At 53.1% G+C, this 24,077-nt stretch overlaps 1 protein-coding gene across 1 annotated transcript; it reads right to left on the bottom strand.

The window, feature by feature from the left end:
* Positions 1-1,410: 1,410 nt before the first annotated feature.
* STING1 (stimulator of interferon response cGAMP interactor 1) lies at positions 1,411-7,616 on the bottom strand. The gene is made up of 7 exons (XM_054842303.1): positions 7,348-7,616; positions 6,768-7,012; positions 5,971-6,151; positions 4,953-5,061; positions 4,557-4,795; positions 2,756-2,942; positions 1,411-1,888 (listed from the first exon to the last, which is right to left on the bottom strand). Exons 2-7 carry the CDS (start codon positions 7,010-7,012, stop codon positions 1,695-1,697), a joined length of 1,155 nt encoding a protein of 384 aa, XP_054698278.1. The 5' UTR covers positions 7,348-7,616; the 3' UTR covers positions 1,411-1,694.
* Positions 7,617-24,077: the final 16,461 nt, after the last annotated feature.

Here is a 24,077-nt window from a genome sequence, read left to right on the forward strand (position 1 = left end):
GGGCCCCTGGACTCCACAGTCCCCTCAGGGTTTCCATGGCTAGCCCAAAGGATGGTCGCAGCTGTGGCTGGGCCCAGGTGCTGGAAGTTCAGGCTGAGGGTGAATGGGAGCTTTCAAGGGACATCAGTCCTGGGAGCTGGGAGGGACCAAAGGGGTCGTATCCGTGTAGGGGTGCTGCAACATCAGAGGGTCACAAGCCAACTGAGCTGCCTTCTGCCCCTCTTCCCTCCCAGGGCAGAACTGGCCGGCTAGATCCTCCTTCAGCTCTTGGCAAAAGGGGAAACTGAGGCATGGAGCAGTGGGCGCACAGCTCTGGCCCCTGCTTTGTGACCTTGCCAAGCTGCACCACAGCAAAGCTATGCCGTGATCTCTGGCAAGCAATAAGCCCTGGAGCCACCATTCTGCCTCACGGCACACAGCTCTGGCCATGCTGCATCACTCGTGCTTGGTTGCCTGAGGGACTGGCTGGCTCCCCTGCCCCATGGCTGGCCCAGGTCATGTGGAGCACCTTTGGGATTTTGCTGTCTTCCCAGCTGGGATGGCTCCTGGCAGTAGCCCACCATGGGGACTGTATTTCTCAGCTGCTTGCTTGGCCCTGGCAGTGTCCCCAGAGGAGGTTCCGTCCCTCACAAGCTGGGTCTCTCCAGCAAATGTGGCATGGGTGCAGCCCCTTTTTTTAGCCTGGGCATCTCCAGCCAGATCCTGGAGGAGCATCTAGATGAGCAGAGCCAGGAAATTGTCTGTCTCAGCCATGCTGAGCAGACCTGCTGCACGTCCTCTGCCCTGCTTCTACCTGATGAACTGGGGCCCGAGTAGGCAGGGAGGGCCTGGGTTGCTGGGCTTGTTGGGGGTACCTTACCCCCAGGCACAGAGGGCTGAGCAGCCCAACATGTGATGTCTTGCACCAAAAAACCTCATGCAGGACTGCACCTTGCCCCTTTCCCAGAGCTCCAGGTGGTCTGGCACATCCTTTGGGGCCGGAGAAACACTTCTGCAGAGTGCTTGGGAGAAATATGGGCATGAAGGACATCAGCAGGCACCACAGATGGCTCTCAGCATGAAATTACTGGATAGAGCAAAGGCAGGGAGGTTTCCCACACTGTGGTACCACCGAATGTCAGAGTTCCCCATGCCTGACCTCCTCTTTCACCTCCACATCCAGTGAGGATGTTGGGGTGTGACTGCACAGTCCGTCAGGCTGGAGGGTACCCTGGAAGTCCTGCACATGCTCCTCGTGCCTGCAGAAGCCATCAGACTAGCCAGGCCATGCTGGCTGGATGTGTTGGACCCAGCGCACACATGCACACTTGTGGCTGGGATTTCCAAAGCCCTGTCCAACACTACAGGATGTCCAAGGCCAGACTGCACATCATGCCCGAGATTCAGGATAATGCAACTCATTCCAGAGGAAAATGCTTTATATGATATGAATCAAAGCAGATTTAAAAAAAAAAAATAATCCATGGATTAATATATGAGATATACATAACAAAGAAAATGGGAAGTATGTCACAGGATTGTGGTTTGAGTCAGCTATTTCCAGTGAACATGATGCAAAGGAAGTTTTGGTGGGTAGTTCCTGCAGGAGGCTGGGGATCGCTGCCATGGGTGGCACTTGCTGCAAGAAGAAAAGGCTTGGGGAAGGGGTACCGGAGCCCTGAGGCAGCGGTGTGGGGCTGGGCATCGCGGGCGCTTTAGAAGCCGTCACTTCGCAGAGGCTGTGGCAGGTCTGACTGACTTATCTGGAGGTTGAGCTCTGTTGAGCTGAGGGTTGTGTTTGGGTTGTGCGGCTGGTTCCCCTCGTACATGGTGTACTCCTCACGATGCTGCTGCTGGAGGTGCCAGAGGATCTCTCTGGACAAGAAGTGGCTCTCTGCTTCGCCCGACTCTGAAACAGAAGGAAGACAAAACCTACCCTCACTGGCCTGGCCTGAGGCAGGAGTCTGGGCAGGGAGCAGAGCAGAGTCTCTGGGACATGCCCCAAAATAGGGAAAATTTCTTGAGAAATCAAAATACGGTTCTCACTTCCCCCTTTTAGCACACCAGAAGAAAGAAAATAAAACACAAAGTACAGGAAGGAGAGTAAATTATAGGCACTGTGTGCTGGTTTCCCAGTAGTGCTTTTTGTGATGGGAACTACCTTGCTAACCCATCAGGGAGAGCGCTGAATTTCCTCTGAAAAACAATGAGATTAATTTCAGCAAGAATCAGCAAGCTGTTTTCAAGCTCTGCTGCTCTGGCAGAGGTGAGCAGAAGTGAAATTAAAAGGGAGAAGGGATAGCGTTGCTCCTTGTCCCCTGTCAGGAGGAATGCCACTGAGCCAGCACACACACCAACACTGATCCCAGTGCTGGGGAGGGCTTGACGGCCCCAGGGTTTCTCCCAGGAACGTCAGCAGTGAAGGGAGCTGCACCTTCTCCTGGAAGCCCGCTGTTTATTTAACCCTTGAGGGAGCGTTCTTGCTGCCCCAGCAGAAGACTGATTGTCTCAGATGCCTCTGGGGACTTCAACAGGGACCAGGTCTGTCAGCATCCTCCCCACTCCTCCAAGACCTGCAGCAAGCAGTCCTTCTCTGTCAGGAAGCAGCCCCTTCCTCCCACTGCAGCAGGGACCCCCATGCCTGTGCAAGTGGGGATACCGTGGGTACCAGGATCCTGCCTACTTCCCCTTGTTAGCTCTGATCTGAGGTCACTCGGGGCTGGAGGAGCACAGCCGCTGTGCTGGGCACTCCTGCCCTCTTCTCCTCTGCACTCACCCTCATACGCAATGAGCCGGTAGGTACCCGTGCACTCCTTGGAGCCTTTCAGGATCTCCTCCAACGTCCTGTAGAACAGCTTGGCCTGCTCCAGGCGGTCCTCCCGGCTGAAGGCAGCACACTCATCCTGGGACATGGCATAGAGGGACTGCAGCGGAGTGGCATACTCCACTGCGCAGTGCCAGAGCTGCAGGGACAGAAGAAAAAGACACGGGGTCAGGAGTGCATCCGGCAAAGGGCTGCTGGGGGCCCTGGTGATGGGCAGAGCCCTCAAGACCCCTCGGCAGCTCCCCGCCCTGCCCTGGTGCTGTGTGCTGTGCCCCCGGGATGGGGACACTGGTTCTGGCCCCTGTGTCCCCTTGCCCTGTGTTGAGCAGGGAAAGAGCAATTGGCCTGGCAGGGAGGCAGGTATGGCTGTGTCCCGTGCACCGGGTGGGCTCAGCAAGCTGCCTCCCTCCCGCAGGGCCCCAGGGTGCAGCCACTGGCTTTGGCAGCACTCCCAAGCCTGGGGAGTGATTTTTCCCATGGAGTTTGGTCCTCCATGGAGACGCCCCTTGCCCGTGTCTGATCACACCTTCTTGGTGGCTTTTCTGCTAGAGAAGGGGAAGTCTGAGCATCCTAACGGAGAGTAGGAGAATGGAGAAGAGGATAAACGTTGGCAAATGAATGCACAGCCAGAAGGAAGCTGATCAAACAAATGAGGAGAGATTTGTTAAGGCCATAAAAATTCTAAGGAGGAGCAGGGTTACCAGTTAGTCTTGTACTGGGCAAACTGGAAAGTTTAATAAAGTGTATTAGATGGAAGAGGGATGAGATCCCTGGGTAAATGCAGAGTAGCAGGAAGAGCTACCACCCTCGGAGGGCAGTTGCCACAGTGACCCGGAGGAGGTGCCAAGGATGGGAGCTTGCATCGCTGCCATGCACGCGTTCACCAGCGACTGGGTGGCAAGCTGAGGGACAGATTTTACTTACAACATGCAGCGGGTCAGGACAGGTCCATGCTGCAGAGCTGCTCGAGCTCACTTGGTGCTGAGTGACTCAGCAGAAGACCAGCAGATAAAACAGCGTCAGTGCATGCATCATAGCAGGAAGAACCCAATGCTGACTGTACTTCCCCAGTAGCAGGGCCAGGAAAGAGGCTCTGGAGTCCCTGCAGGCAGGGCTTTGAAAGCAGCAGCTCAACGCTCAGCCACCATCAAAGCACAAATTGGGGAGTCTCTGCCGATGCTTCTGTCCACAGCTGTGTCAGCAGGACCAGTGTGTTCCCTCCTCCAAGGGAGCAGGGGCAGAGGCCCATCTGCCTGGAGATGTGGCAGGAGATGAATGCAATGTGAGATGGAGGGATTTTAGGGCTCATCGGCCTGTAAAAGAGGTGACTGGGGGAAAGGGAGAGAGTCATATTATATAATGACTCACACGGACATTTTCAAGCACCTCTTCACAACAAAAGGAAATATTCATTCGTCCCATGGGAACTGGTGCTCTGGAGCCCACATCTGCTTTTTTTCTGCTCAGCTTTCTGCTGTTTTCTAGACTTAAATCGACTGCAGGAGGGGTTAAGTGAGCCCAACATCCCTGCAAGGGCTGAGCCAGGGGCGAGGCAGCCACGAGGAAGGGATGCAGATGGCCAGCACGGACAGGACCTCTCCATCTTGCAGAAGTCTGCTGAAAGCTGGGTGTATCTAATAGGAGAGGGGACACTATCCTGCCCTCACGGCCACTTCTGGGCTGGGATCTGAGGCCAGGAAGACCTTTGGGCTGATGCATGCCGCCTGCTCTCCCAATGCTGTGCTCAATATACCTTCTTGTCTTCATCCCTGATTGTGTAGAGGCTGTGCTTGTAGACCCTTTTCTTGGTGCCAGCTCGGGTCAGGGTGGTTTCAGTGAGGTCTGTCAGGTACTTGATATTGCTGTCAGCTTTCTCCAGGTCATCATAGATGTCACAGCTCAGAGGGACCAAGATGTGGAGCTTCCAGGTCTCCCTGTATGCCAGCAAATTGGGGTTGGCTCTGCTGAATTCCTCCATTGACTTTTTCACCCCTGGTGGAAGACAGCGTCGGGCAGAGGTGCCTAGCGTGAGCACAGCTGCTTTCTACCTTGCTCCCCATTTCCCTGCTAACACTGTAAAAGTGGGAGGATTGTTATTAGGAGCTATTTCTATCTGTAGGCATGATAATGCAGGGAAACAGCTACGTACGTGGCAGGACTATTTTTAGGTACCCAATGTAATAAGACCAGGCAAGCCCATGAGCGACGTTCTGCTTGGACCTCTCAGACATCTCAGATATTTCCACTGCTGAGGGCTTCTGTGGAGGGAAGGAAAGACAGACCAGTGGTGATGAAAGCAGCCACCTGGGCTTTTCTGCAACAGTCGGTTCTCTGCAGGGATCAGAGAGCAGCCGCCCTCTCCAAAGAGATCTGCAGGGTGACCAGCTCTGCTGCCTCCTTCCACCACCATGTTGGGCAGCGAGGCCAAGAGTCCTCGATGGCCCACACAGCCCCTGCAGATGAGGAAGCTGATGCTGGAGTGAGCTGGACACATTTCTGGCTGCACCCTCCACTGGGATTGCGTGTCCCAGTGCAGCTTGTGCATCAGCCCAGTACTTCCAGCATGCGGGAGGAGACATCCCAGTGTCTGATGGGGGATTTCCAGGGCCACCGGTGGCCCTTGCCAGCTCTATGTGTTCATTTAGGTGGAAACAGGTGTTGAAACTCCACACGCACCTGAGAGCTGCCCTCCCCAAAGCACCTTTCTGTAGCTTGTGTGACCCCACTCCCCTTCCAGCTCCACCAATGCTGCAGAGGTACCTGGAGCTTGGCTCTGCCACCCCCAGCGTGCCTGATAATTAACCCTGTGGAGACCACACAGGTCTACCCTTTCCCCCCAAGCACCAGCTTGATTGACAGATTTAAAAATACCCATTTTTTGTGTCAGCGGGGCTCTGGCTGCAGCAGGGCTGCTGCCAGTGCCCCGGGGTGGCAGTGCTCATTAAAAGGCAGCCTGCCCCTCCTGCCGGTACGTGTGGCAGCATGAGGCCGAGGAGATCAGCTCTTTGGGGCTGAGCTAACAAGAGTGTTTCTCCCGCTGCGGAGCTGCATGCAGGTGGGCTGTACATGCAGGGGCTGCGCAGAGCTGGGCCACGTGCCCCCATGAACGCTCAGGGCTGCTGCACTCCCTGGGATGCCTGGCCAGGCTAGAGATATCAGTGCCTTACGTGGAGCCCCAGAGCGAGGATGAGGAGCTGGCACAGGCTGGTCAGGCTGAGGTGCAGGATGAGCGGCTGCCCATCTCCATCGAGAAGAGCCACGTAGGCTGAGCCACAGATGAGCAGCATGAGTGCATGCCAGTGCAGGGGGAAGCAGGCGCTCAGGGCCCTCCAGAAGCTGCCATGGTACCTGGGAGGGAGAGGGAGACACAAGACAGGCTGGTGGCTGTCTGCCTGCCATCTCCATCTGCAGGCCACAGGGCACTGGTCAGGGGATGCTCCCACCTCCCTGCCAGTGCTGCTGACCGCCCAGTGCAGTTCGGAGCCAGGGATCCCTGTGAGACCCAGCTCAGTGCACCCCGGGGGACCCAGCCAGGAGAGGGCTTGGGTGTCTTGCAGCACCCATGGGTCTCAGAGATGCAATGTTGCCCCAGACAGTGGGGGGAGATCATCTCCAACAGCCCCGTGCCCTCTGGCACTGGGAGGTGGGGGAAGGCTGGGGGCTGAGATCTGCTCCCCAGGTAAAGGGCACATGAGGGAGCTACAGCAGAGAGGAGAGGGAGAGGTCCATGGGCATAATGGGGCAGCTGGGCAGGCAGGAGAAGGGAGAGGAGGAGGAGCTGAGAAAGACAGAAGGCTGATGGAGAGCAGCGTGTGCTGCTGGACACAGCAGAGCATTGCCACAAGAGGGTACACGTGGGAGTAGTAAGAAGGAGCAGCTCCCTCCCGACACCCAGAGGCTGCTACGCCCTTCTCCCCAGGGCGGCCCCAGGAGCCCCAGAGGCAGCCTCCTCCACCCTGCTCACCTGGATTGGAGGTGGAAGATCTCTTCAGCCAGGTAGCAGGTGCCCTTGAGCAGCACCCCAGTCTGCAGGGCCACAAAGTGGGAGGTGAGGCTGCGGGCGGTGGGCACGAGGGGCTCCCCGGTGATGTACAGTGCTGCGGCGCACAGAGCCAGGAGCAAGTACATGGCATACTGCGCTCGCCTTCCCCGGGCCTTGGGGATGAGCAAGGTGATGGGGTGGCTCGGCTGCCATGATTCCCGAGACATCTGTGGCAGAGAGGGGGGGTCAGCAGCAATTGTTGCCCCCTGTGCCCACAGCAGCGCAGTGGGGAGTGGAGAAGGGGGATGCACATGCACATCCAGCGCTTGCAGCACCCCAAAGCATGCAACAGAGCCGTCCCTTTCTTTGCATGCTGCTGAGAGGCAGCCACTTCTGGGGCCTGTGCACGCTGCACAGGCCACCTTGGGGCTGGCCCCCGTGCCCAGATGGGCTCGGCAAGGCAAAGCCTGGCTGGCCACCCCACTCCAAAATCGATGCCATCCCTATGCCAACCCTCCCTGCTCCGCAGCCATGGGGCCATCACTCCTCGTGCCACACTCACCAGAGCAGTTACCAGCCGCGATACCTGACGCTGCCTGCGTTTCCTGCACTATGGTTAATGGGCTCTGTGCTCCAGCCTGAGCAGCTGCGGCTCTTTTTGGAGGCTGCTGCCACAGACAGAGACCCGGAGCCTCTGCACCGTACAGGCTTCTTCTGCCACGGGTGGAGCTGCAGTTCCCGGCAATGAGAAAAATCAAAATGAAAGGAACGATTGTGGCTGCAGGCAGCTTGCGGAAAGCAGCAGAGCCCTCCCACACAGGACACCCATGAAGTCTCACAGCCCGCAGGAAATCCGGGTGCTGGCCAGCGCTGTCTGGATGTGGCAGGTTTCGATATTCATGAGCTTACACCTCTGGAAAGCCCCAACACGTCTGTCAGGTCATAATGGGGCTGAGCTGAGCTGGAATGAGGAAGGAAACCAGAATTTATTGAGACTGAATTTATTAAGTGCAGCAGGTTTCCAGGGGTGAAACAGAAGCAAATTCCTTCTAGCAGAGAGGGTGACTCACAGCACCCTGGATCCCCCCCACCCCACGCAGTTCTGGGAGATGCTGGCTCAGGAGGCAGTACCTGCAGGCATGGCGACACAGCAGTGGCTTCCTGCAGCCAGGCTCTTGCTGGCCAGAAAGGCCCTGAAGCCTCTCAGGTCCTGGTCCTAGTGACCACAGACCCAGGGCAGCTGAACTGCTCGAAGCTTTCTTTGATTCAGTTGTTATTGCTGAGGTTTGCCCTCAAGCTGCCCAGGTCCCTGGTCCTAGCAGTGGAGTCTGCAGCGGTGAGGCATTACCCATGCTAGAGGAAAATTGACTTAGGGCACACTTGAGCCATCTGAACATACACAAGCCCATAGGACCAGGTGGGATGTGCTTGAAGATGCTGAGGGAGCTGGCTGATGCCATGGCGAGGCTCCTCTCTGATCTCTTTGGAAGGTTGTAGCAATCGGGAGGTTCCTGATGAGTGGGAGAAGGCCAATGTCACACACAACTTTGAGCAGGGTGAGAAAGAGAGTTTGGTGACCTACAGCCTGGCCAATGTCACCTCTGTCCCTGGGATGGTGATTGAGCAAATCCTCCTGCAGTCACTGCCAAGCACCTGAAGGGCAAGAAGGGAACAGCCAGCAGGGAGTTACATCGTGCCTGACCAACCTGACTACTGGAGTGGCAAGAAAACTGGCTGTGTGGAATGGGGGAGAACCTTCACTTCAACAAAGCTTTCAGTGTGGTCTTCCATGGCCTCTGTGTGGCCAAACTGTAGATACAGGCTGGGTGAGGGGGTCACCGTCCAGAACGTGCCCTGGGTTCAATTGCTTTCCACCCAGGAATGCCCGTGGACGCAGGGAGGCTGCCAAGGGGCCTTCACAGTCCCTGCAGACCCGCAGGCACCTTTCTGGAGGTGTCCACAGGCTGCAGCGGGCACACAGCACAAGGATCTAGATTCAGACATGCCCACAGGTCACATTTAATTCAAGCGTTTGCAAACCCAGAGGTTTGCCAGAGGAGGAAGGAATAGATGCCCAGACAGACTGGCAGTGTGCTACTTGTGCTCATCTCAAGGTTATTGGAGTGGTACTTTTCAAACTGCAGCAAACCCGCTTTACAGGGCATCTGACCCGTGTTCCTAGCCTGGGGAGGGCCTGTGGATATAGCCAACGTGGTGTTTGCCTCTTCAACACCAAGGCTGGCTAAAACATCAAGCGAATCACTTCCTCTTCCTGTGCTGGGTTGTCCCTGGTGGCCAGGCTTCACTGACCAGCTCCAGCTGGCTCCTGTGGTGCGATGGAGGAGTCTGCCTGGCTGCCCAGACCACCTCCCATGGGTCTCTCCGCAGATGGGTGGCTCTCCTGCCCATGGAGCCTGGCCTCCTGCTTTCAGTTCTACTCCAGCACGCTAACACCTGTGGTATTTTTCTCTTTCACTTCTGCTCCAAGCCAGCCTTTGCCCCACAGCCCCAGACCCGCCTCGTACGTAGCTGTTGCTGGGGTGCTAACTGCGATAAAAAAGCAGCATGGAAGAGCCGTTTTGTCTGCCAGAGCCTGCAGAAGCAGATGACAAGGCTGGAGGGAGGCGAGGATCGGAGCAAAGAGGAATTGCATCTGCAGCTTGCAGGCCAGCTGCGGATGGGGACAAAAAGAGAGCTCCCATGCTCTCCACCATGCCGCATCACCTCCACACCACTTTGCTCCTGAACAATCCTCCCAGCCGCCCCCAGCCTGTCCAGGCTCCCTGCTACACTGTGGATGGGACTGTGCTTGTGGTGCGCAGCTCAGAGCAGAGCTGTGGTGCCTGGTCCAAGAACTGAGCCTGAACTCCAGGAATGAGATTTGAATGTCACCAGTGGAGGCTGGACATCTGCGATATCTGAGCTTGCCTGGGGACGGAGAGCCCAGTGCTGCTCAGTGCCTCTGCACAGCCAACAAGAAGCAGGAGCACCAAAACTGCCTCTTTGTCCTTCCTGAACTTTTGTCCAGCCAACAATTTGCATTTCAAGATTGTGCCTTGACTACAGTTCTCTTTTTCCCTGCTTGCTGCTAGTCCCTCAAGGGGATGTGTGCTGGTTTTGGCTGGGATAGGGTTAATTTTCTTCATAGTAGCTAGTACAGGGCTGTGCTTTGGATTTGTACTGAAACACGGGGATGTTTTTGTTCCTGCTGAGCAGTACTTACACAGAGCCAAGGGCTGTTCTGCTCCTCAACCCACCCCACCAGTGAGCAGGCTGGGGGTGCACAAGGGGCTGGAGGGGACACAGCCGGGACAGCTGACCCCAGTGACCAAAGGGATATTCCGTACCATATGACGTCAGGCTCAGCATATAAAGCTGGGGGAAGAAGAAGGAAGGGGGGGACATTTGGAGTGATGGCATTTGTCTTCCCAAGTCATTGTTACACGTGATGGAGCCCTGCTTTTCTGGGGATGGCTGAACACCTGCCTGCCATGGGAAGTGGGGAATGGATTCCTTGGTTTGCTTTGCTTGTGTGCACGGCTTTTGCTTTACTTATTAAACTGTCTTTATCTCAACCCATGAGTTTTCTCACTTTTACCCTTCCGTTTCTCTCCCCCATCCCACCCGAGGGAGTGAGTGAGCAGCTGCATGGGGCTGAGTTGCCGGCTGGGGTTGAACCACGACACGAAGGAACAAGAAGTCACGCATGATGCCAAAAGATTTTAGATGTATAAAAAAACCTGGCAAGCAACCTCCCCAGACCAGTGCCATGGCACTTCCAACCAGGCTGGTGCTGACACCTCTGAGATTTAGTTGGGCAAAGAAATCAACTCTCTGTAAAGCAATCTATAAATCAAACCTACACTGCACACCTCACTGAGATTAGTAGTTTCTCACCCTAGAGGTTTTTTTGCGGGGATAACCCCAGCACTGGACAGCTTAGTTCTTGCTTGTGGTCCAAACTGACTGTCCAAACCACCCATGGTTTAATCACTGTCCAAATGCAGCAATAACTAAACTGTCTGCTGAGCTGGCAAAGGTGCTCGCAAAGGCAGGGAGCCATAGAATCATACGAATCACAGAATACCGGATTGGAAGAGACCTCAAGGATCATCTGGTACAACCTTTCTTTGCAAAAGCAGGGTCTAGACAAGGTGGCCCAGCACCCTGTCCAGCCAAATCTTCAAAGTGTCCAATGTTGGGGAATCCACCACTGTTCTGGGGATATTATTCCCATGGCTGATTGTTCTCATTGTGAAAAATTTTCCTCGTGTCCAGTCAGAATCTCCCCAGGAGCAACTTGCACCTGTTACCCCTTGTCTTTTCCATGTGACTCCTTGTAGAAAGGGAGTCTCCATCTGCCTTGTAGCCACCCTTTAAGTACTGGACTACAGTGATGAGGTCTCCCCTAAGCCTTCTTTTCTTAAGGCTGAACAAACCCAGTTCCCTCAGCCTTTCCTCATACGACAGGCTTTCCAGTCCTTGGATCATCCTGGTGGCCCTTTTCTGGGCCCTCTCCAGCCTGTCCACATCTTTTTTGTACAGCGGGGACCAAAACTGAACACAGTATTCCAGGTGTGGCCTGACAACTGCTGAGTAGAGTGGGATAATGACATCTTTATCTCTGCTGGTGATGCCCTGGTTGATGCAACCCAGCATCCTGTTAGCTTGCTTTGTCACTGCAGCACACATATTGAGCTTGCTGTCCACCAGGACCCCCAGGTCCCTCTCCACAGAGCTGCTCTCCAGCTGGGTAGATCCCAGCCTGTGCTGCACTCCGGGATTGTGTTTTCCGAGGTGCAAGACCTTACACTTGTCCTTGTTGAACTTCATAAGGTTCTTGTTAGCCCACTCTTCCAGCCTATCCAGGTCTTCCTGCAGGGTGGCTCTCCCCTCTGAAGTGTCCACTTCCCCACTCAGTTCAGTATCATCTGCAAATGTCATCAGGGTGCACTTGATCCCATCATCCAGATCATTCATGAAGACATTAAACAGCCTTGGGCCCAGTATGGATCCCTGAGGGACCCCACTTGTGACAGGTCATCAGTTTGAAAAGGAGCTATTTAGCACCACCCTCTGCAGCCTGTCTGCCAGTTCCCCACCCACTGCATGGGCCACTTGTCTAGACCGTAACACATCAGTTTCTCCAGGAGGAGGCTGTGGGGAACCGTATCAAAAGCCCTGGAGAAATCCAGGTAGATAATGTCCACTGCTCACCCCACATCACCTGAGCAGGTTACTTTGTCATAGAAGGTGATACAGTTTATCAAGCACGACTTGCCCTCAGTCAATCTGTGCTGGCTTTTCCCAGCCATGTGCTTCATTCGACTTGTGGTAGCCCCCAGGAGCATTCCGTCCATAACTTTCCCAGGGATTGAAGTAACACTGTGTTGGGTTTGCGTGACAAGGTTTTGGTGGCGGGGGGGCTACAGGGGTGCCTTCTGTGAGAAGCTGCTAGAAGCTCCCCCTGTGTCTGACAGAGCCAATGCCAGCCGGCTCCAAGACGGACTCGCCGCTGGCCAAGGCCAAGCCAATCAGCGCCTCTGTGATAACATATTTAAGAAGAAAAAAAACAGTTAGAGAGAGCTTTTGCAGCCGGAGAGAGGAGTGAGAAGATGTAAGAAACTCTGCAGACACGCAGGTCAGTGCAGATGGAGGGGGAGGAGGAGCTCCAGGTGCCAGAGCAGAGATCCCCCTGCAGCCCGTGGTGAAGACCATGGTGAAGCAGGCTGTCCCCCTGCAGCCCATGGAGGAAGGATGAGGGGGTGTAGAGATTCCACCTGCAGCCCGTGGAGGACCCCACACTGGAGCAGGTGGAGGCACCTGAAGGAGGCTGTGGCCAGTGGGAAGCCCACGCTGGAGCAAGTTCCTGGCAGGACCTGTGGCCCCGTGGAGAGAGGAGCCCACGCCAGAGCAGGTTTGCTGGCAGGACTTGTGACCCCGTGGGGGACCCCACGCTGGAGCAGTTTGCTCCTGAAGGTCTGCACCCCGTGGGAGAGGCCCACGCTGGAGCAATTCGTGAAGGACTGTAGCCCGTGGGAGAGACTCACGTTGGAGAAGTTCGTGAAGGACTGTCTCCCGTGAGAGGGACTCCATGCTGGAGCAGGGGAACGATGAGAGGAGTCCTCCCCCTGAGGATGAAGAAGCGGCAGAAACACCATGCGACGAACTGACCGTAACCCCCATTCCCTGTCCCCCTGTGCCGCTGAGGGGGGGAAGGTTGAAGCCGGGAGTGAAGTCGAGCCCGGGAAGATGGGAGGGGTGGGGGGAGGTGTTTTAAGAGTTGATTTTATTTCTCATTCCTCTACTCTGTTTTGCTTGGTAATAAATTAGATGAATTCCTTAAGTTCAGTCTGTTTTGCTCGTGACGATAATTAGTGAATGATCTCTCCCTGTCCTTATCTCGACCCATAGGCTTTTCGTTGTACTTTTTCTCCCCTGTCTAGTGAAGGAGGGGAGTGATAGAGTGGCTCTGGTGGGCACTTGGCCCCCAGCCAGGGTCAACCCACCACAAACACTGATGGGCCTGTAATTTCCTGGATCTTCCTCTAAGCCCTTCTTGTAGCTGGGGAGACATTAGCCCTCTTCCAGTCTTCTGGGAGGTCCCCCGATCTCCATGACTTCTAAAGATTATGGAGAGCAGCCTCACCACAATGTCAGCCAGCTGTCTTACTGTCAGGTGGATATTGTCAGGGTCCATCGATTTGTAGGGGTCAAGCTCCTGTAACAATTCTCATACCAACTCTTCCTTCACTGACGGTGGGTCTGTGTTTGCATTGACCTAGATTTTTGTTCCCAAGGCCTTGGCCCAACAGTGCTGGTAGAGACTGAAGTGAAGAAAGTGTTGAGAACCTCTGCCTTGTCAGCACTGTGGGTGACTAATTCACCTCTCCTATTTGACAGTTGGCCAATATTATCCTTCTGTTTCTACTTGTTGTTTACGTACCTGAAGAACCCTTTCTTGTAGTTTTTGACATCTCTGGCCAATTTCAATTCGAGCTGAGCTTTTGCTTTTCTGACTGCATCTCTGCAGGCCCTGGCAATGCTCTTGTTGTTCTCAATGGGTATTCCTCCACTTTTCCATCTCTGCTATGCTTCCCTTTTGGTTTTGAGCAGACTCAGAAGCTCACAGTTAAGCCAAGGGGGTCTCTTGCTCTGCCTACTTCCCTTACCTTTAAAGAGGGTGAACTGTTTTTGTGCTTCCAGGAGAGCATTCTTGAAAAACTACTAGCACTTGCTAGCTCCTTTATCCTCCACGGAAGCTTCCCATGGAATCCCTCCCAACTGAGTTCTGAGCGAGCTGAAGTTTGCTCTTCTAAAATCTAAAACCTTTATCTTAGTACTAACCTTCAGCGTGTTCAGCAGGACCCCAAACTCCACAACATTGTGATCACTGCAGCCAGGACTATCACTAACTGAGATATTACAAAGCAGGTTTTCTGGGTTTGTGAGTAGCACGTCCAGCAGCGCCTCCTCGTTCCTGGTTGGCCCACCTAGCATTTGTATGAGGAAGCAGTCCCCTACGCTTTCCCAGAACTGTAGTGTTCTTCCAATAAATATCTGGGCAGTTGAAGTCGCCCATAAGAACCAGGTGCTGTTGGCACTTGCTTAAGCGACCCAAATATTGCTTTGTTGGCTTTATTGTCTTGGTTTGGAGGTCGGTAGCAGATGCCTGTTGTAAGATGCCCCTTGGAGATAACCCCTCTGATCTTGACCCAGAGGCTTTCACAATCACCGTAGCTGACTTCTGTACACTCAAGGTTCTCCTTAACATAGAGCGTGACAACTTCCACCCTTGGGAGCATCCAGAAGAGCAGAGCTGGCCCCTGACACAACATGGGCTGGTTTCTAGAAGGGCCGTGGTGTACTGGTTGGGGCTGGGGAAGGGATCAGCCTCCCCTGACATCCCAGTGCCGTGGGCAGAGTGGACAGCTGTAGCCAGGACTTGGTTTAGACAGGGAAGGGTCTCAGTGAAATGCCTGAGAATTTGTAATAACCTGGAAAAAGAATATAAAAATCCTGCAGCAAGAGGAGGTGAGATCCCTTGCAGGCAGCCAGATGCTGTGAATTTGCTTGAAGTCTCCCCCACCTCTGGAGACCTGCTGGCTGCTCTCTATGAGATGCCTTAGGTATGAGGTGGATTAAGGCAGGAGCTGGGCCTGGCCGCCGGCCCTGTGCAGGCTGGAGGCAGTTAGGAGCAGGTGCTGGATGCACGTGGCACGTCCCCAGCCAAAAGCCAGGCCAGGAACGCAGTGCTTTCCCTGGTATCTCCTGGGTAAAGGATTGCTCCCGGCGAGCGGGCAGGCAGCAGGCGTAACAAGATGGGCCCTGCAGCAGCACTTGCTCCTTGTTTCTTGCATCACATGCTGTTGCCCTGCAAAAGCTGGTAGCGCTGCTGGCTTCAGCTGAAAGGCAGGCTGCCCAGTGACAGCTTTACACCGGGAGGCCTGTGGGGATGGGGTTCGGGTGCCAGGGTGGTGTTAAAAGTGGCTTTGGTTGCTTGGCTAAAAAGTGCTGCAGTTGGTGTATTTAGTGCTGCAGTGGCACCACCAGTGTGCCCTCAGAGGTCCTGCACACTGACGGGGCTTGCTTTATTGCCTGCCCTAGCAAAAATAAAGTGCTCTGTGATATTCTGTGTTGCACTGGGTTGTGTGAACTGGATGTCTCTCTCTGATGCAGTGAGGAGCCATCTGTGTGCTGGGTAAAATCTCGCAGAAGCAGGAGAGCTGCTTCCTCCAGCTCCCAAGCACACGTCGTCTCTCACTCGTTCAGCAAAGCAGTTTTGTTGCGGGACAAAAGAGGTGACAGTCAGGGGAGCCAGGGAGGTGTCCTGGCCAAAGGATTTGGTAATTGCCCTGTCTCCAGATTATGCAGGGTCCTGATCTTCACTCATAAAGTCCATGTGGAGATGGGATGCTTTTCCAGGGATGTGCCCAGCTTGGGAGAGCCGTTGCCTTGCCTGGACCCCAGGCTGTGATGTCTCAGCAATGATGAGTTTAAAATCCTGACGGCAGCATGGACCATCCCTCCATCCCCAGATCGTGGGGCTGCTCTGAGTGCTGCATGCCCCTTAGCCATTAAAGTTCTTCCTTCCTTTGTGGCACCAGAACTTCCTGCCTAAGAGAGAGTTTTTATCCATTTAATAAACATTAGTGGATCAATCTGTGATTTATGCAGTCTTCTTTTGATCCCCTGTAAACTGTCAGCACCCACAGTGTCCTGTGGCACTGAGGCCCAATTACACGTTGGGTGAAGTCATTTTTGCTTGTTTTGAAGCTGTCACAGGCTAGTGCTGCTTGGCGTGCCACTGTTCTTGTGCTGGGAGAGACATGAACAACCAGCCCTTTCCTCCTCCGCAGACCACTGATGGCTTCAGACCTCAGCCACCTCTTTCCCAGGCTGCAGCATCTCAGATACTCAGTTGTTCTTTGAAAAGAAGCTGTTTTCTACTTGATTGTGCTGGTCAAAATACTTTGAATGGCTCCTCCAGGTCCCTTCCAGGTCTGACCCTTCTAGGTCATGTGTCTTAAGCTGCCCAGGTCTCAGCACAGATCCTTGGGGGGCTCCTGCTGGGACCCCTCCACTCACACACGTGAACTCTGGCTCTCTGTCCTCCAACAGTCAATGTACTTTCCTGCCCTTTGTCACCAGTCACGCTGGCACTGAGACTGCGGAAAGGGAAGTGGTGGGCTGTGTCTCCTCTGGCCTCCCACCACGTGTCCCCCGGGGACCCGACCGGGCTGAGCTGAGAACAAGTGAAACTAGCATGGAACGAATGGCTGTGTACGCACCTGCCTTTTGGTCACTTTGGGGGGGGGTTCTTTACAGGTATCTTCCAGCCTGCAGGACAGGCAAAGCTGGCTTGGGGATGGAGCCACCAAAAGCTTGTTGACAGCGAGTGGCTGGTCAGTGCTGCAGTCCCAGGGACTCCTGGAAGCTGCGCTTCCCCTAACGCATCCTGACTCCCACCTCTGCAGCAAGGACAATCTTTCCAGACAGGATCCTGTGACTGTGGAGCCACAGAGCATCTTCTGAACCGGGCGTGAGACCTCGAGTAAAATGGCGGTCTTTGCCCGGATGTTCCCCCTTCCTCTGCAGCAGCAGGCTTGCAGCTTCGCTGGGATCGTCCTGTGCAACGGGGCGGCACAGAAACCCCAAGTGAGGCCAGTTCTCCCTGGGGCAGTGCAATAAAGCCACAGAAGACAACCCGTCAGCTGACCCTAGAAGACTGTCATTCATACAGCCAAGGAGGATGAAAGGGGGATAAAACAACTTGGGGATGAAGAGAGGAGAAGGTGAGCGTGTGGTATGGAGGGAGATTGTCTCTCTGAAAAAAGTACTGTGGGGAATTGAAAGTGGGAGGGAGCAGCATGGGAACTGTGCTTGCAGCTCCTGCTCCCAGGAGGAGGCAGCCATGACGGGGAGATGCTGTCCGGAGGGGAGGAGGTGCAGGCACGAGTGGGGGTCTCCAGCGCGCAGTGCCTGGGCAGCGCGTGCCTCTCCAGGCACACAGCTGGGCTGAGCAGGGCAGCCCCTGGGGTGGGAGCAAGGGACAATGGCTAGGTGGAAAACGGAGCCAGAACCTGACTGACAGAGGGAAGTGCCAGGCTTTTCTTTTTCCATGCAAGCAGGTGTAATGACATGTATGAATACCCTATTTCTTTCCTGGTTTCTCCTCTCTCACCCACTTACAGGAAATTTATTGTTGCCTTCTTGGTCAGGACATGCATCCAAGGGAGATTTATTTGCGCTCTCATGGATAGAGAGAGATTTATAGGAGCCCGTCCCCACAGCACAGACAGGTAGACCCAGGATATAATGGCCAATGATGGAGATATAAGCAGGCTGACTAGCATGGCTGGGATGCTCCCTCAAATACCCACTGAAGACCAAACTGCCCAGGAGGTTTTTAGCAAGCTGAGAACATGGGAATGAACAATTCAGGGCCTGCCTATAGCTGACAGCACTGCCTGGATTTCTGCCTGAACAGCTCCTGTTGTTTCTCTTTGACTGTGTTTAACCATCCCATGACTGCCATGTCATTGTCCTCAGTATCCCATGAAGAGGTCTGCAATGCTGGCTGAGCTCAGCAGCTTCCCAGCCTGGGACAGAGCTGGAAGATCTGGGTTTATCCCCCTTCTTCTGTTTTCTGCCTCTGATGTCAATCCCCCAGCCTCCTGCTGAGATTGGCACGGCCGCAAGCTTGAAGCAGGGCAAGACTCTGTGATCGTTTTCTTCAGAAACATGCACCTCAAGGAGGGGAGTTGGAGAGGATGAGTCTGACCTTGAGCGATGGGGAAGCTTTTGATCGTCTTGGTCAAGCAAAGTCTTGGTATTCAAGTTTGTCTCCTCATCCCACACAGTGGCAGTGGCAGGCCGAGATCTGCACTGTGCCCCCCATGCTCACAGCTGTCTGTGGGGCTGTGCTGTGAGCTACATCCATGTTTGCATCAAAAACAGCAAAAGCCTACAATAGAAAAATCGGAGTTGGAGCGAAGATGGGGTGGTGAATATCAAAAAAGAAAACCACATCAACAATACAGCAAGATGAGCTTCTTGAATCTGTAAAACCTGGCAATACTTTTTACAGGTTTGGATCTTTTTACACTGAAATTTCCATTAAGACCTTTTTTTTATTGTAGAACAATCCATTGAGTTTAAAATTAAAATTGAAACCCCCCAACCCCTGCTTTATTTAAAGAATAAAAGTTTTCACAGTTTTTCAGACTTAGTTTTAAACACATTTAACTGAGAACAAAACCAAATCACTTTAAATATTATGTTAGGTTTTAAAATTGTGACAGTTCTGGATTTGATTCATTCAGCACAGGGCAAAGGGCTCTAGAAATGGAAAATCACTTTGGAGCAGGGGCACGTGACACTGTGGGGTTTGTTAAAGACCCTCCAACTTGTTTGGCCACTGCCGGACTTCTGCTGCAGGGTGCCTCTGCAAATCCAACCCCTCTACACACCTCTGCAGCTGGATCTGTGTGAGGGGCTCTGGCAGCTACTCTGGGTATCTGTTGACCAGGCAAAGAGGGGCAAGAAGGTGGGGAGGAGATGTTCTGCAAGCCCCAGCAGAGGCTGCTGCTGCTGGGCAGCTTCAGGAGGGCAGATGACAATGTGGTGAGGGGCTAAGGGGGCCCAAACAGAGACTGCAAGTATGGAAACAGGCAGAATAAAAGCTAACGGGGGGCAAGGAGAGAAGAAGGAAGGAAGTGTAGCTCAAGGAGGAGACGTCAGACCTGGCAGACCTGGTGAGCAGGAACATAGAACAGTCCTGGGTGCAAGGGTATGTGCTGCAGGCAGAGGAGGTGGGCTCAGCACCAGGGACTCTGAGGCTCGGCCGCTGGCGTTGCCTTCACAAACCAGACTTTGCTGGTGAATGGCAGGTTTGGTGACTGCTGATGGGAACCTTCTCTGGGACACCTCCAAGCAGCCTGAAATGCACCTGAGGCAGTTCCTCAGTGCTCCTCTTTGCATTGCATAAAAAAGACGGCTTTGTCGTCTTCTGGGGGGCTTCCTCCAGCCTCTTTCCTTGTGTTGGCATGAATGATTTCTAAGAGAACCAGATTAGCCCACAGCCCTAGACACAGAGTAACGCTGGGCAAAGGTAGAAATTACTTTTGGGTCAGATGATCCAGCTTAAGCACATCTGCAGGTCAGAGACCAGCTAGCCATTTGCTTGGCAGATGGGTGGGCAGAACTGCTTCCTGCAGCAACAGTTTGTAGTTAGTTCATTTAAAGTCATTTGTGAATTTGTGTCTCCTGCCTCCAATGCCAGAGACTACGATGCATAATAATACACAAGGAGAAGAGTTACGTCCTGCTAGGAGAAGCTTTTTACAACAGGTCCAGGATATCCAGCATCCTGAGAGAGCTAGAGATGGGCACCACACCTCTCCCATGGCAACGGTGGAAGTGCCACTGAGATTTATGGTATATGATACCTTCAGCCCACAGCAATGCATTGCCTGCTGGAAATTTTCTTGTGGACAAGGTGGTGGTAACTTGTGGATTTTGCTTTGTGGTTGTTTCAGTTTGTTCTTTGCCTTTCTCTGAAGTTTAAAATCCCAGGTTGTTCTGTAGCAGGGTGGCAGACTGCAAGAGTTTATAATGATGTGTTATGAGAAATACTATCTTCTATGTTCCTACACTCGGCAATCTCTTGGTCATGTTCAAGCCTGGGATAGCTGGTGCTGCAGGACAGATCAGCAGAGACCTCACTGCTGTGTTGCCTCCATGGGTGATGGAGAGCACATCTGTGGGGCTCAGGTGGCCAGTTTCCCTGCCATATACCATCATGAACTCAGGGCACCCCGACTGTTCCCAAGCTTCTGTTTTCAGTTGTGACTCGGAGAACAATCTTGAAAGGAGTCCAGTCATTTTCTAGTAAGACTCATCTGCAGATTTCAAAACTAATATGGGAATGATTCCATGTATTTTCTTCCTCGTTGTGATCTCCCATGTTCCACTCACACACTGTCATGGACACACACTCGGCAGGATTGGGCCAAGACTAAAAAGAGCATTTCTAGAGCTCTTCACCTGGACTGAAACCCCACAGAATTAGCTCCTTGATAACTGTTGCTGTGGATACTGATTCATCTGATCTCTTGATAGAGGACAAGGGAGGAACAATGCCATAGCTGACTTACAGGTTGCCCTGGCATCTGAGTGCAGCCAAGCCTAGAATTTGCAGCAGGAGAAAGAGGGAAAAGGTGTTTTATGTGTTGGGAGTCTCCACATGACATACATGACAACTTATGTATGTAAGTTTGGTCCAGAAGTTTTTTGGGGTTTTTTGGTTGGTTGGTTTGTTTGTTTAGAAATGTTTTGAAGTGAGGTGCTGAGGAATCCCCTTTGAGCCTGAAAGGCTTTTAGCTGCTGGCCTGGCCAACTCATCCCAGGATCTGCAAGCTTCTGCACTGGAATTGCCATGGTTCCTGCTTCTGTGGATAACTATGAACCAGACTGGACCTCAGCTCACTCTCCCATTGGTAAATGACTCTGTGGGGCGTAACACTGGGAAGGAGCTGTGTAAAGTTGCACATTTGGGTGGTACTGCAGGGCAGAGCACCTTTGGGACAGGAGCTGTGTGGCTATAGCTGAGAGCAGTCTGCACTACACCAGCTCTTCTGCCCGCAGTCAGCAGACAGCTGCTAGGGAGGAATAACCCCAGGCACCAGTGCAAGTTGGGGTTGACCTGCTGGGAAGCACTGCTGCAGAGAAGGACCTGGGAGTCCTGGTGGACAACAAGCTCTCCATGACCAGCAGTGTGCCCTCGTGGCCAAGAAGGCCAATGGTACCTGGGGTGCATTGAGAAGAGCATGGCCAGCAGGTCGAGGGAGGTTCTCCTCCCCCTCTACTCTGCCCTGGTGAGGCCACATCTGGAGTTCTGTGTCCAGTTCTGGAGAGTCCAGCCGAGGGCTACGAGGATGATGAGGGGACTGGAGCATCTCTCGTATGAGAAAAGGCTGAGAGAGCTGGGTCTGTTTAGCCTGGAGAAGAGAAGACTGAGAGGGGACCTCATCAATGCTTATAAATATCTAAAGGGTGGGTGTCAAGAGGAAGGGGCTTGGTTCTGTTCAGTGGTGCCCAGTGACAGGTCAAGGGGCAAGGGGCACAAACTGGAACACAGGAAGTTCCATCTCAACATGAGGAAAAAACTTCTTCCCTCTGAGGGTGACCGAGCACTGGAACAGGCTGCCCAGAGAGGTTCTGGAGTCTCCTTCTCTGGAGAGATTCAAAACCCGCCTGGACACGATCCTGTGCAACCTGCTCTGGGTGATCCTGCTCTAGCAGGGGGGTTGGACTAAATGATCTCCAGACGTCCCTTCCAAGCCCCACCATTCTGTGATTCTGTCATTCTGTGATTCTGATTCCTGGAGGAAACACCAAGGAGCAAGGGGAAAAAGTGGCCTCTGTGTCTGTTTTTTAAAGACACAAAGGTTTTAGCAGCAGCTATGGAGACAAGCAATTCTCCTCAGTTCATGCCTGCAGAAAGGGATGGAGGTCCTTTGCTGTTTGCTGAGGGGCAGAGGTAGAGCTTTCTTCTCCCTAACCCCTCACTTCGCTTTCTCCACTGCTCCAGGTCTGTTTTCCTGGGAGTCTTTTTTTTCCTTTGAAGCTTGCCCACTAGAGTGTGCCCAACATTGGTAAGTGTGGGTTTTTTCTTTACCAGATGTGTCCTACCTCCTTTAGCGTTACCTTTTTCTACCTTCTAACAAAGGCCTCACTGGTTACCAATGCCTAGAAAAATCAGATTTAGCCAGCTAGGGTGGGAAGTTTGTACTCCTTTAAATTTTTGTGCCTTTGCCTGAGCACCTCTATTTTTTTTTCCCCTAATAAAGGACTGCAGCCTGACCCTGTTGAGCAGAGCCGATCAGAGGAGGATGGTGAAGGAAAGACACGTGGAGGCAGGAGTCATCTGAGGATAAGGCAGGGCTCAGCTAACTCCTCCAGTGACTCTCTGCTGTTTTGTAGCGGGTGATGTTGGCACGGGATGACGTTGGCAGGCATGGACAGCAGATCACTCAGTGCATCTCTTTGGAACAGAAGCTAAGAGCACAGCACTGCCCCCAGGATGAGAGACCACAGTGCCCCACAGCGCCCTGGGTCTGCAGGACCAGCCCTCCCCCTGGGACAGAGAAGGCAAAGAGCAGTAGGTGGAACACCTCCTAAAATGCTGTGGTGGGGTGCTGCACAAGGGGCCAGCAGCAACTGGCGTGGGGAGACAGCATCTGCCCAAGAAGGAACACTTCCCCTGCAGCCGGGGCTGCTATGGATGGGACCAGCCATGAATTTTCACAGCAGATGCAGCCCAAAGCATCTTCTCTGGTGCTGGTGAGCAGAACTCATCCTTCTGGAGAAGAGGACCAGGACATGATCTCACATGGGATACAGAAAAGTGCATATGGGTCAATCCCACCATCTTCCTGTTTGGGCAGGAGCGGAAAGAGACCTGCAAAAGTCGCAGGTGAGGTGGAAGAGAAGCAAGGGAGAAAGGCAGCAGGTGGGATAAGGAAGTCCTAAAAAGGGAAAGTAGAAATCAAGAGACAGCAGGGAGATGGGGAGTGAGAAAGTGCTGCGGACAGGACCGTGAAGGGGAAATCTAAACAACAAATCTCAGCAAAGAGAGAAAGCAAAGGGGAAGAGAATGCAAAGGAGATGAAAACCATAGCATGAGGTGGCAAAAAGCCAGGAGGGGAAATCCTGACCTCGAGTTCAACAGGGCCACGTATTCCCTGGCTCTGCTCCCCATGATCTCACGTTAATCTTCATTTGTGCCTGATCATTCTTGTATCTCATGGCATTTTTAGACATGCCTGAGCTCCAGTGGAAAGCGTTTAATCTATCGCCACGTCAGACAAAGATCTAACTGTGAATGTTGAATAAAATACCTTCTGGATAAGACATGTCCCAGTCTTCAATTCCATGCAGCCTACACCAAGTTAACATCTATCTGTTCACAGCTACAGGCCAGATCTCAGAAGCTGCAGCTGAGATTTGCATTTCAGCAGTTCTAAGGGGACTGGCCTTGTGACCAACAACGATGAAAATTACTTTTCTACTTCCATTTCTTATCTCTTAGAGAAGTTCACGTCCATCTGGTAAAAAACAGCCGGTCATAGTTATCCCTGGCACTAAAACCACAACAGAACTATTTTGCTATCTCTTTTTATTTTTACAATTGTTTATTCTCTGGATTGAGTTTTACAATGCTTTACTACTCAGATGGGACTTTTCAAAGTTTGACAAGGAAAAAGTAGCAATCCAGACTGTTTCTCTTGCTACTGTGAGCCAAAAAAAATTTTCCAATTTGCGGTCAAAATCCAACACTTTTTCTAAGAATACTGGGAAAAGGTTACTTTAATCTTGGATGATGTGCAGCCTCTGAGAATGAAGTCCTCAGAGGCTGTGACTTGAAGGTATTTTGAAAACAGCCCCAGAAACACGAGCAGGTTGCTTCCAGAGAGATGCCAGAGGAGTGGGAAGCGTTTTGTGCCCCCAGCAGCCACCGGTATGACTGCAGTGCCAGGCATGATGTTCACCCTGTCAAGGGATGCGCCAAATTTGAGCGAGGCACAAAGCTATCTGGCTGTACTGCTCTTGGGGACCAAGGGAGCATCTCCTAGTAAAGAGGAATTTGCGATGTCGTTTCTCATAAGCAGGATCAGACTGCCAGATCAGGATCAGACATTGGCTGAGCAGTAAGAGAGGAAAGCAGAAAATGCTGGAAGAACAGCAGTTTTGCCTCTGCCCCAGGACTGGGCAGAGCTTTCAGGGCCA

Source organism: Grus americana, chromosome 14 (assembly GCF_028858705.1).
Source record: "Grus americana isolate bGruAme1 chromosome 14, bGruAme1.mat, whole genome shotgun sequence".
Taxonomy (NCBI): Eukaryota; Metazoa; Chordata; class Aves; order Gruiformes; family Gruidae; genus Grus; species Grus americana.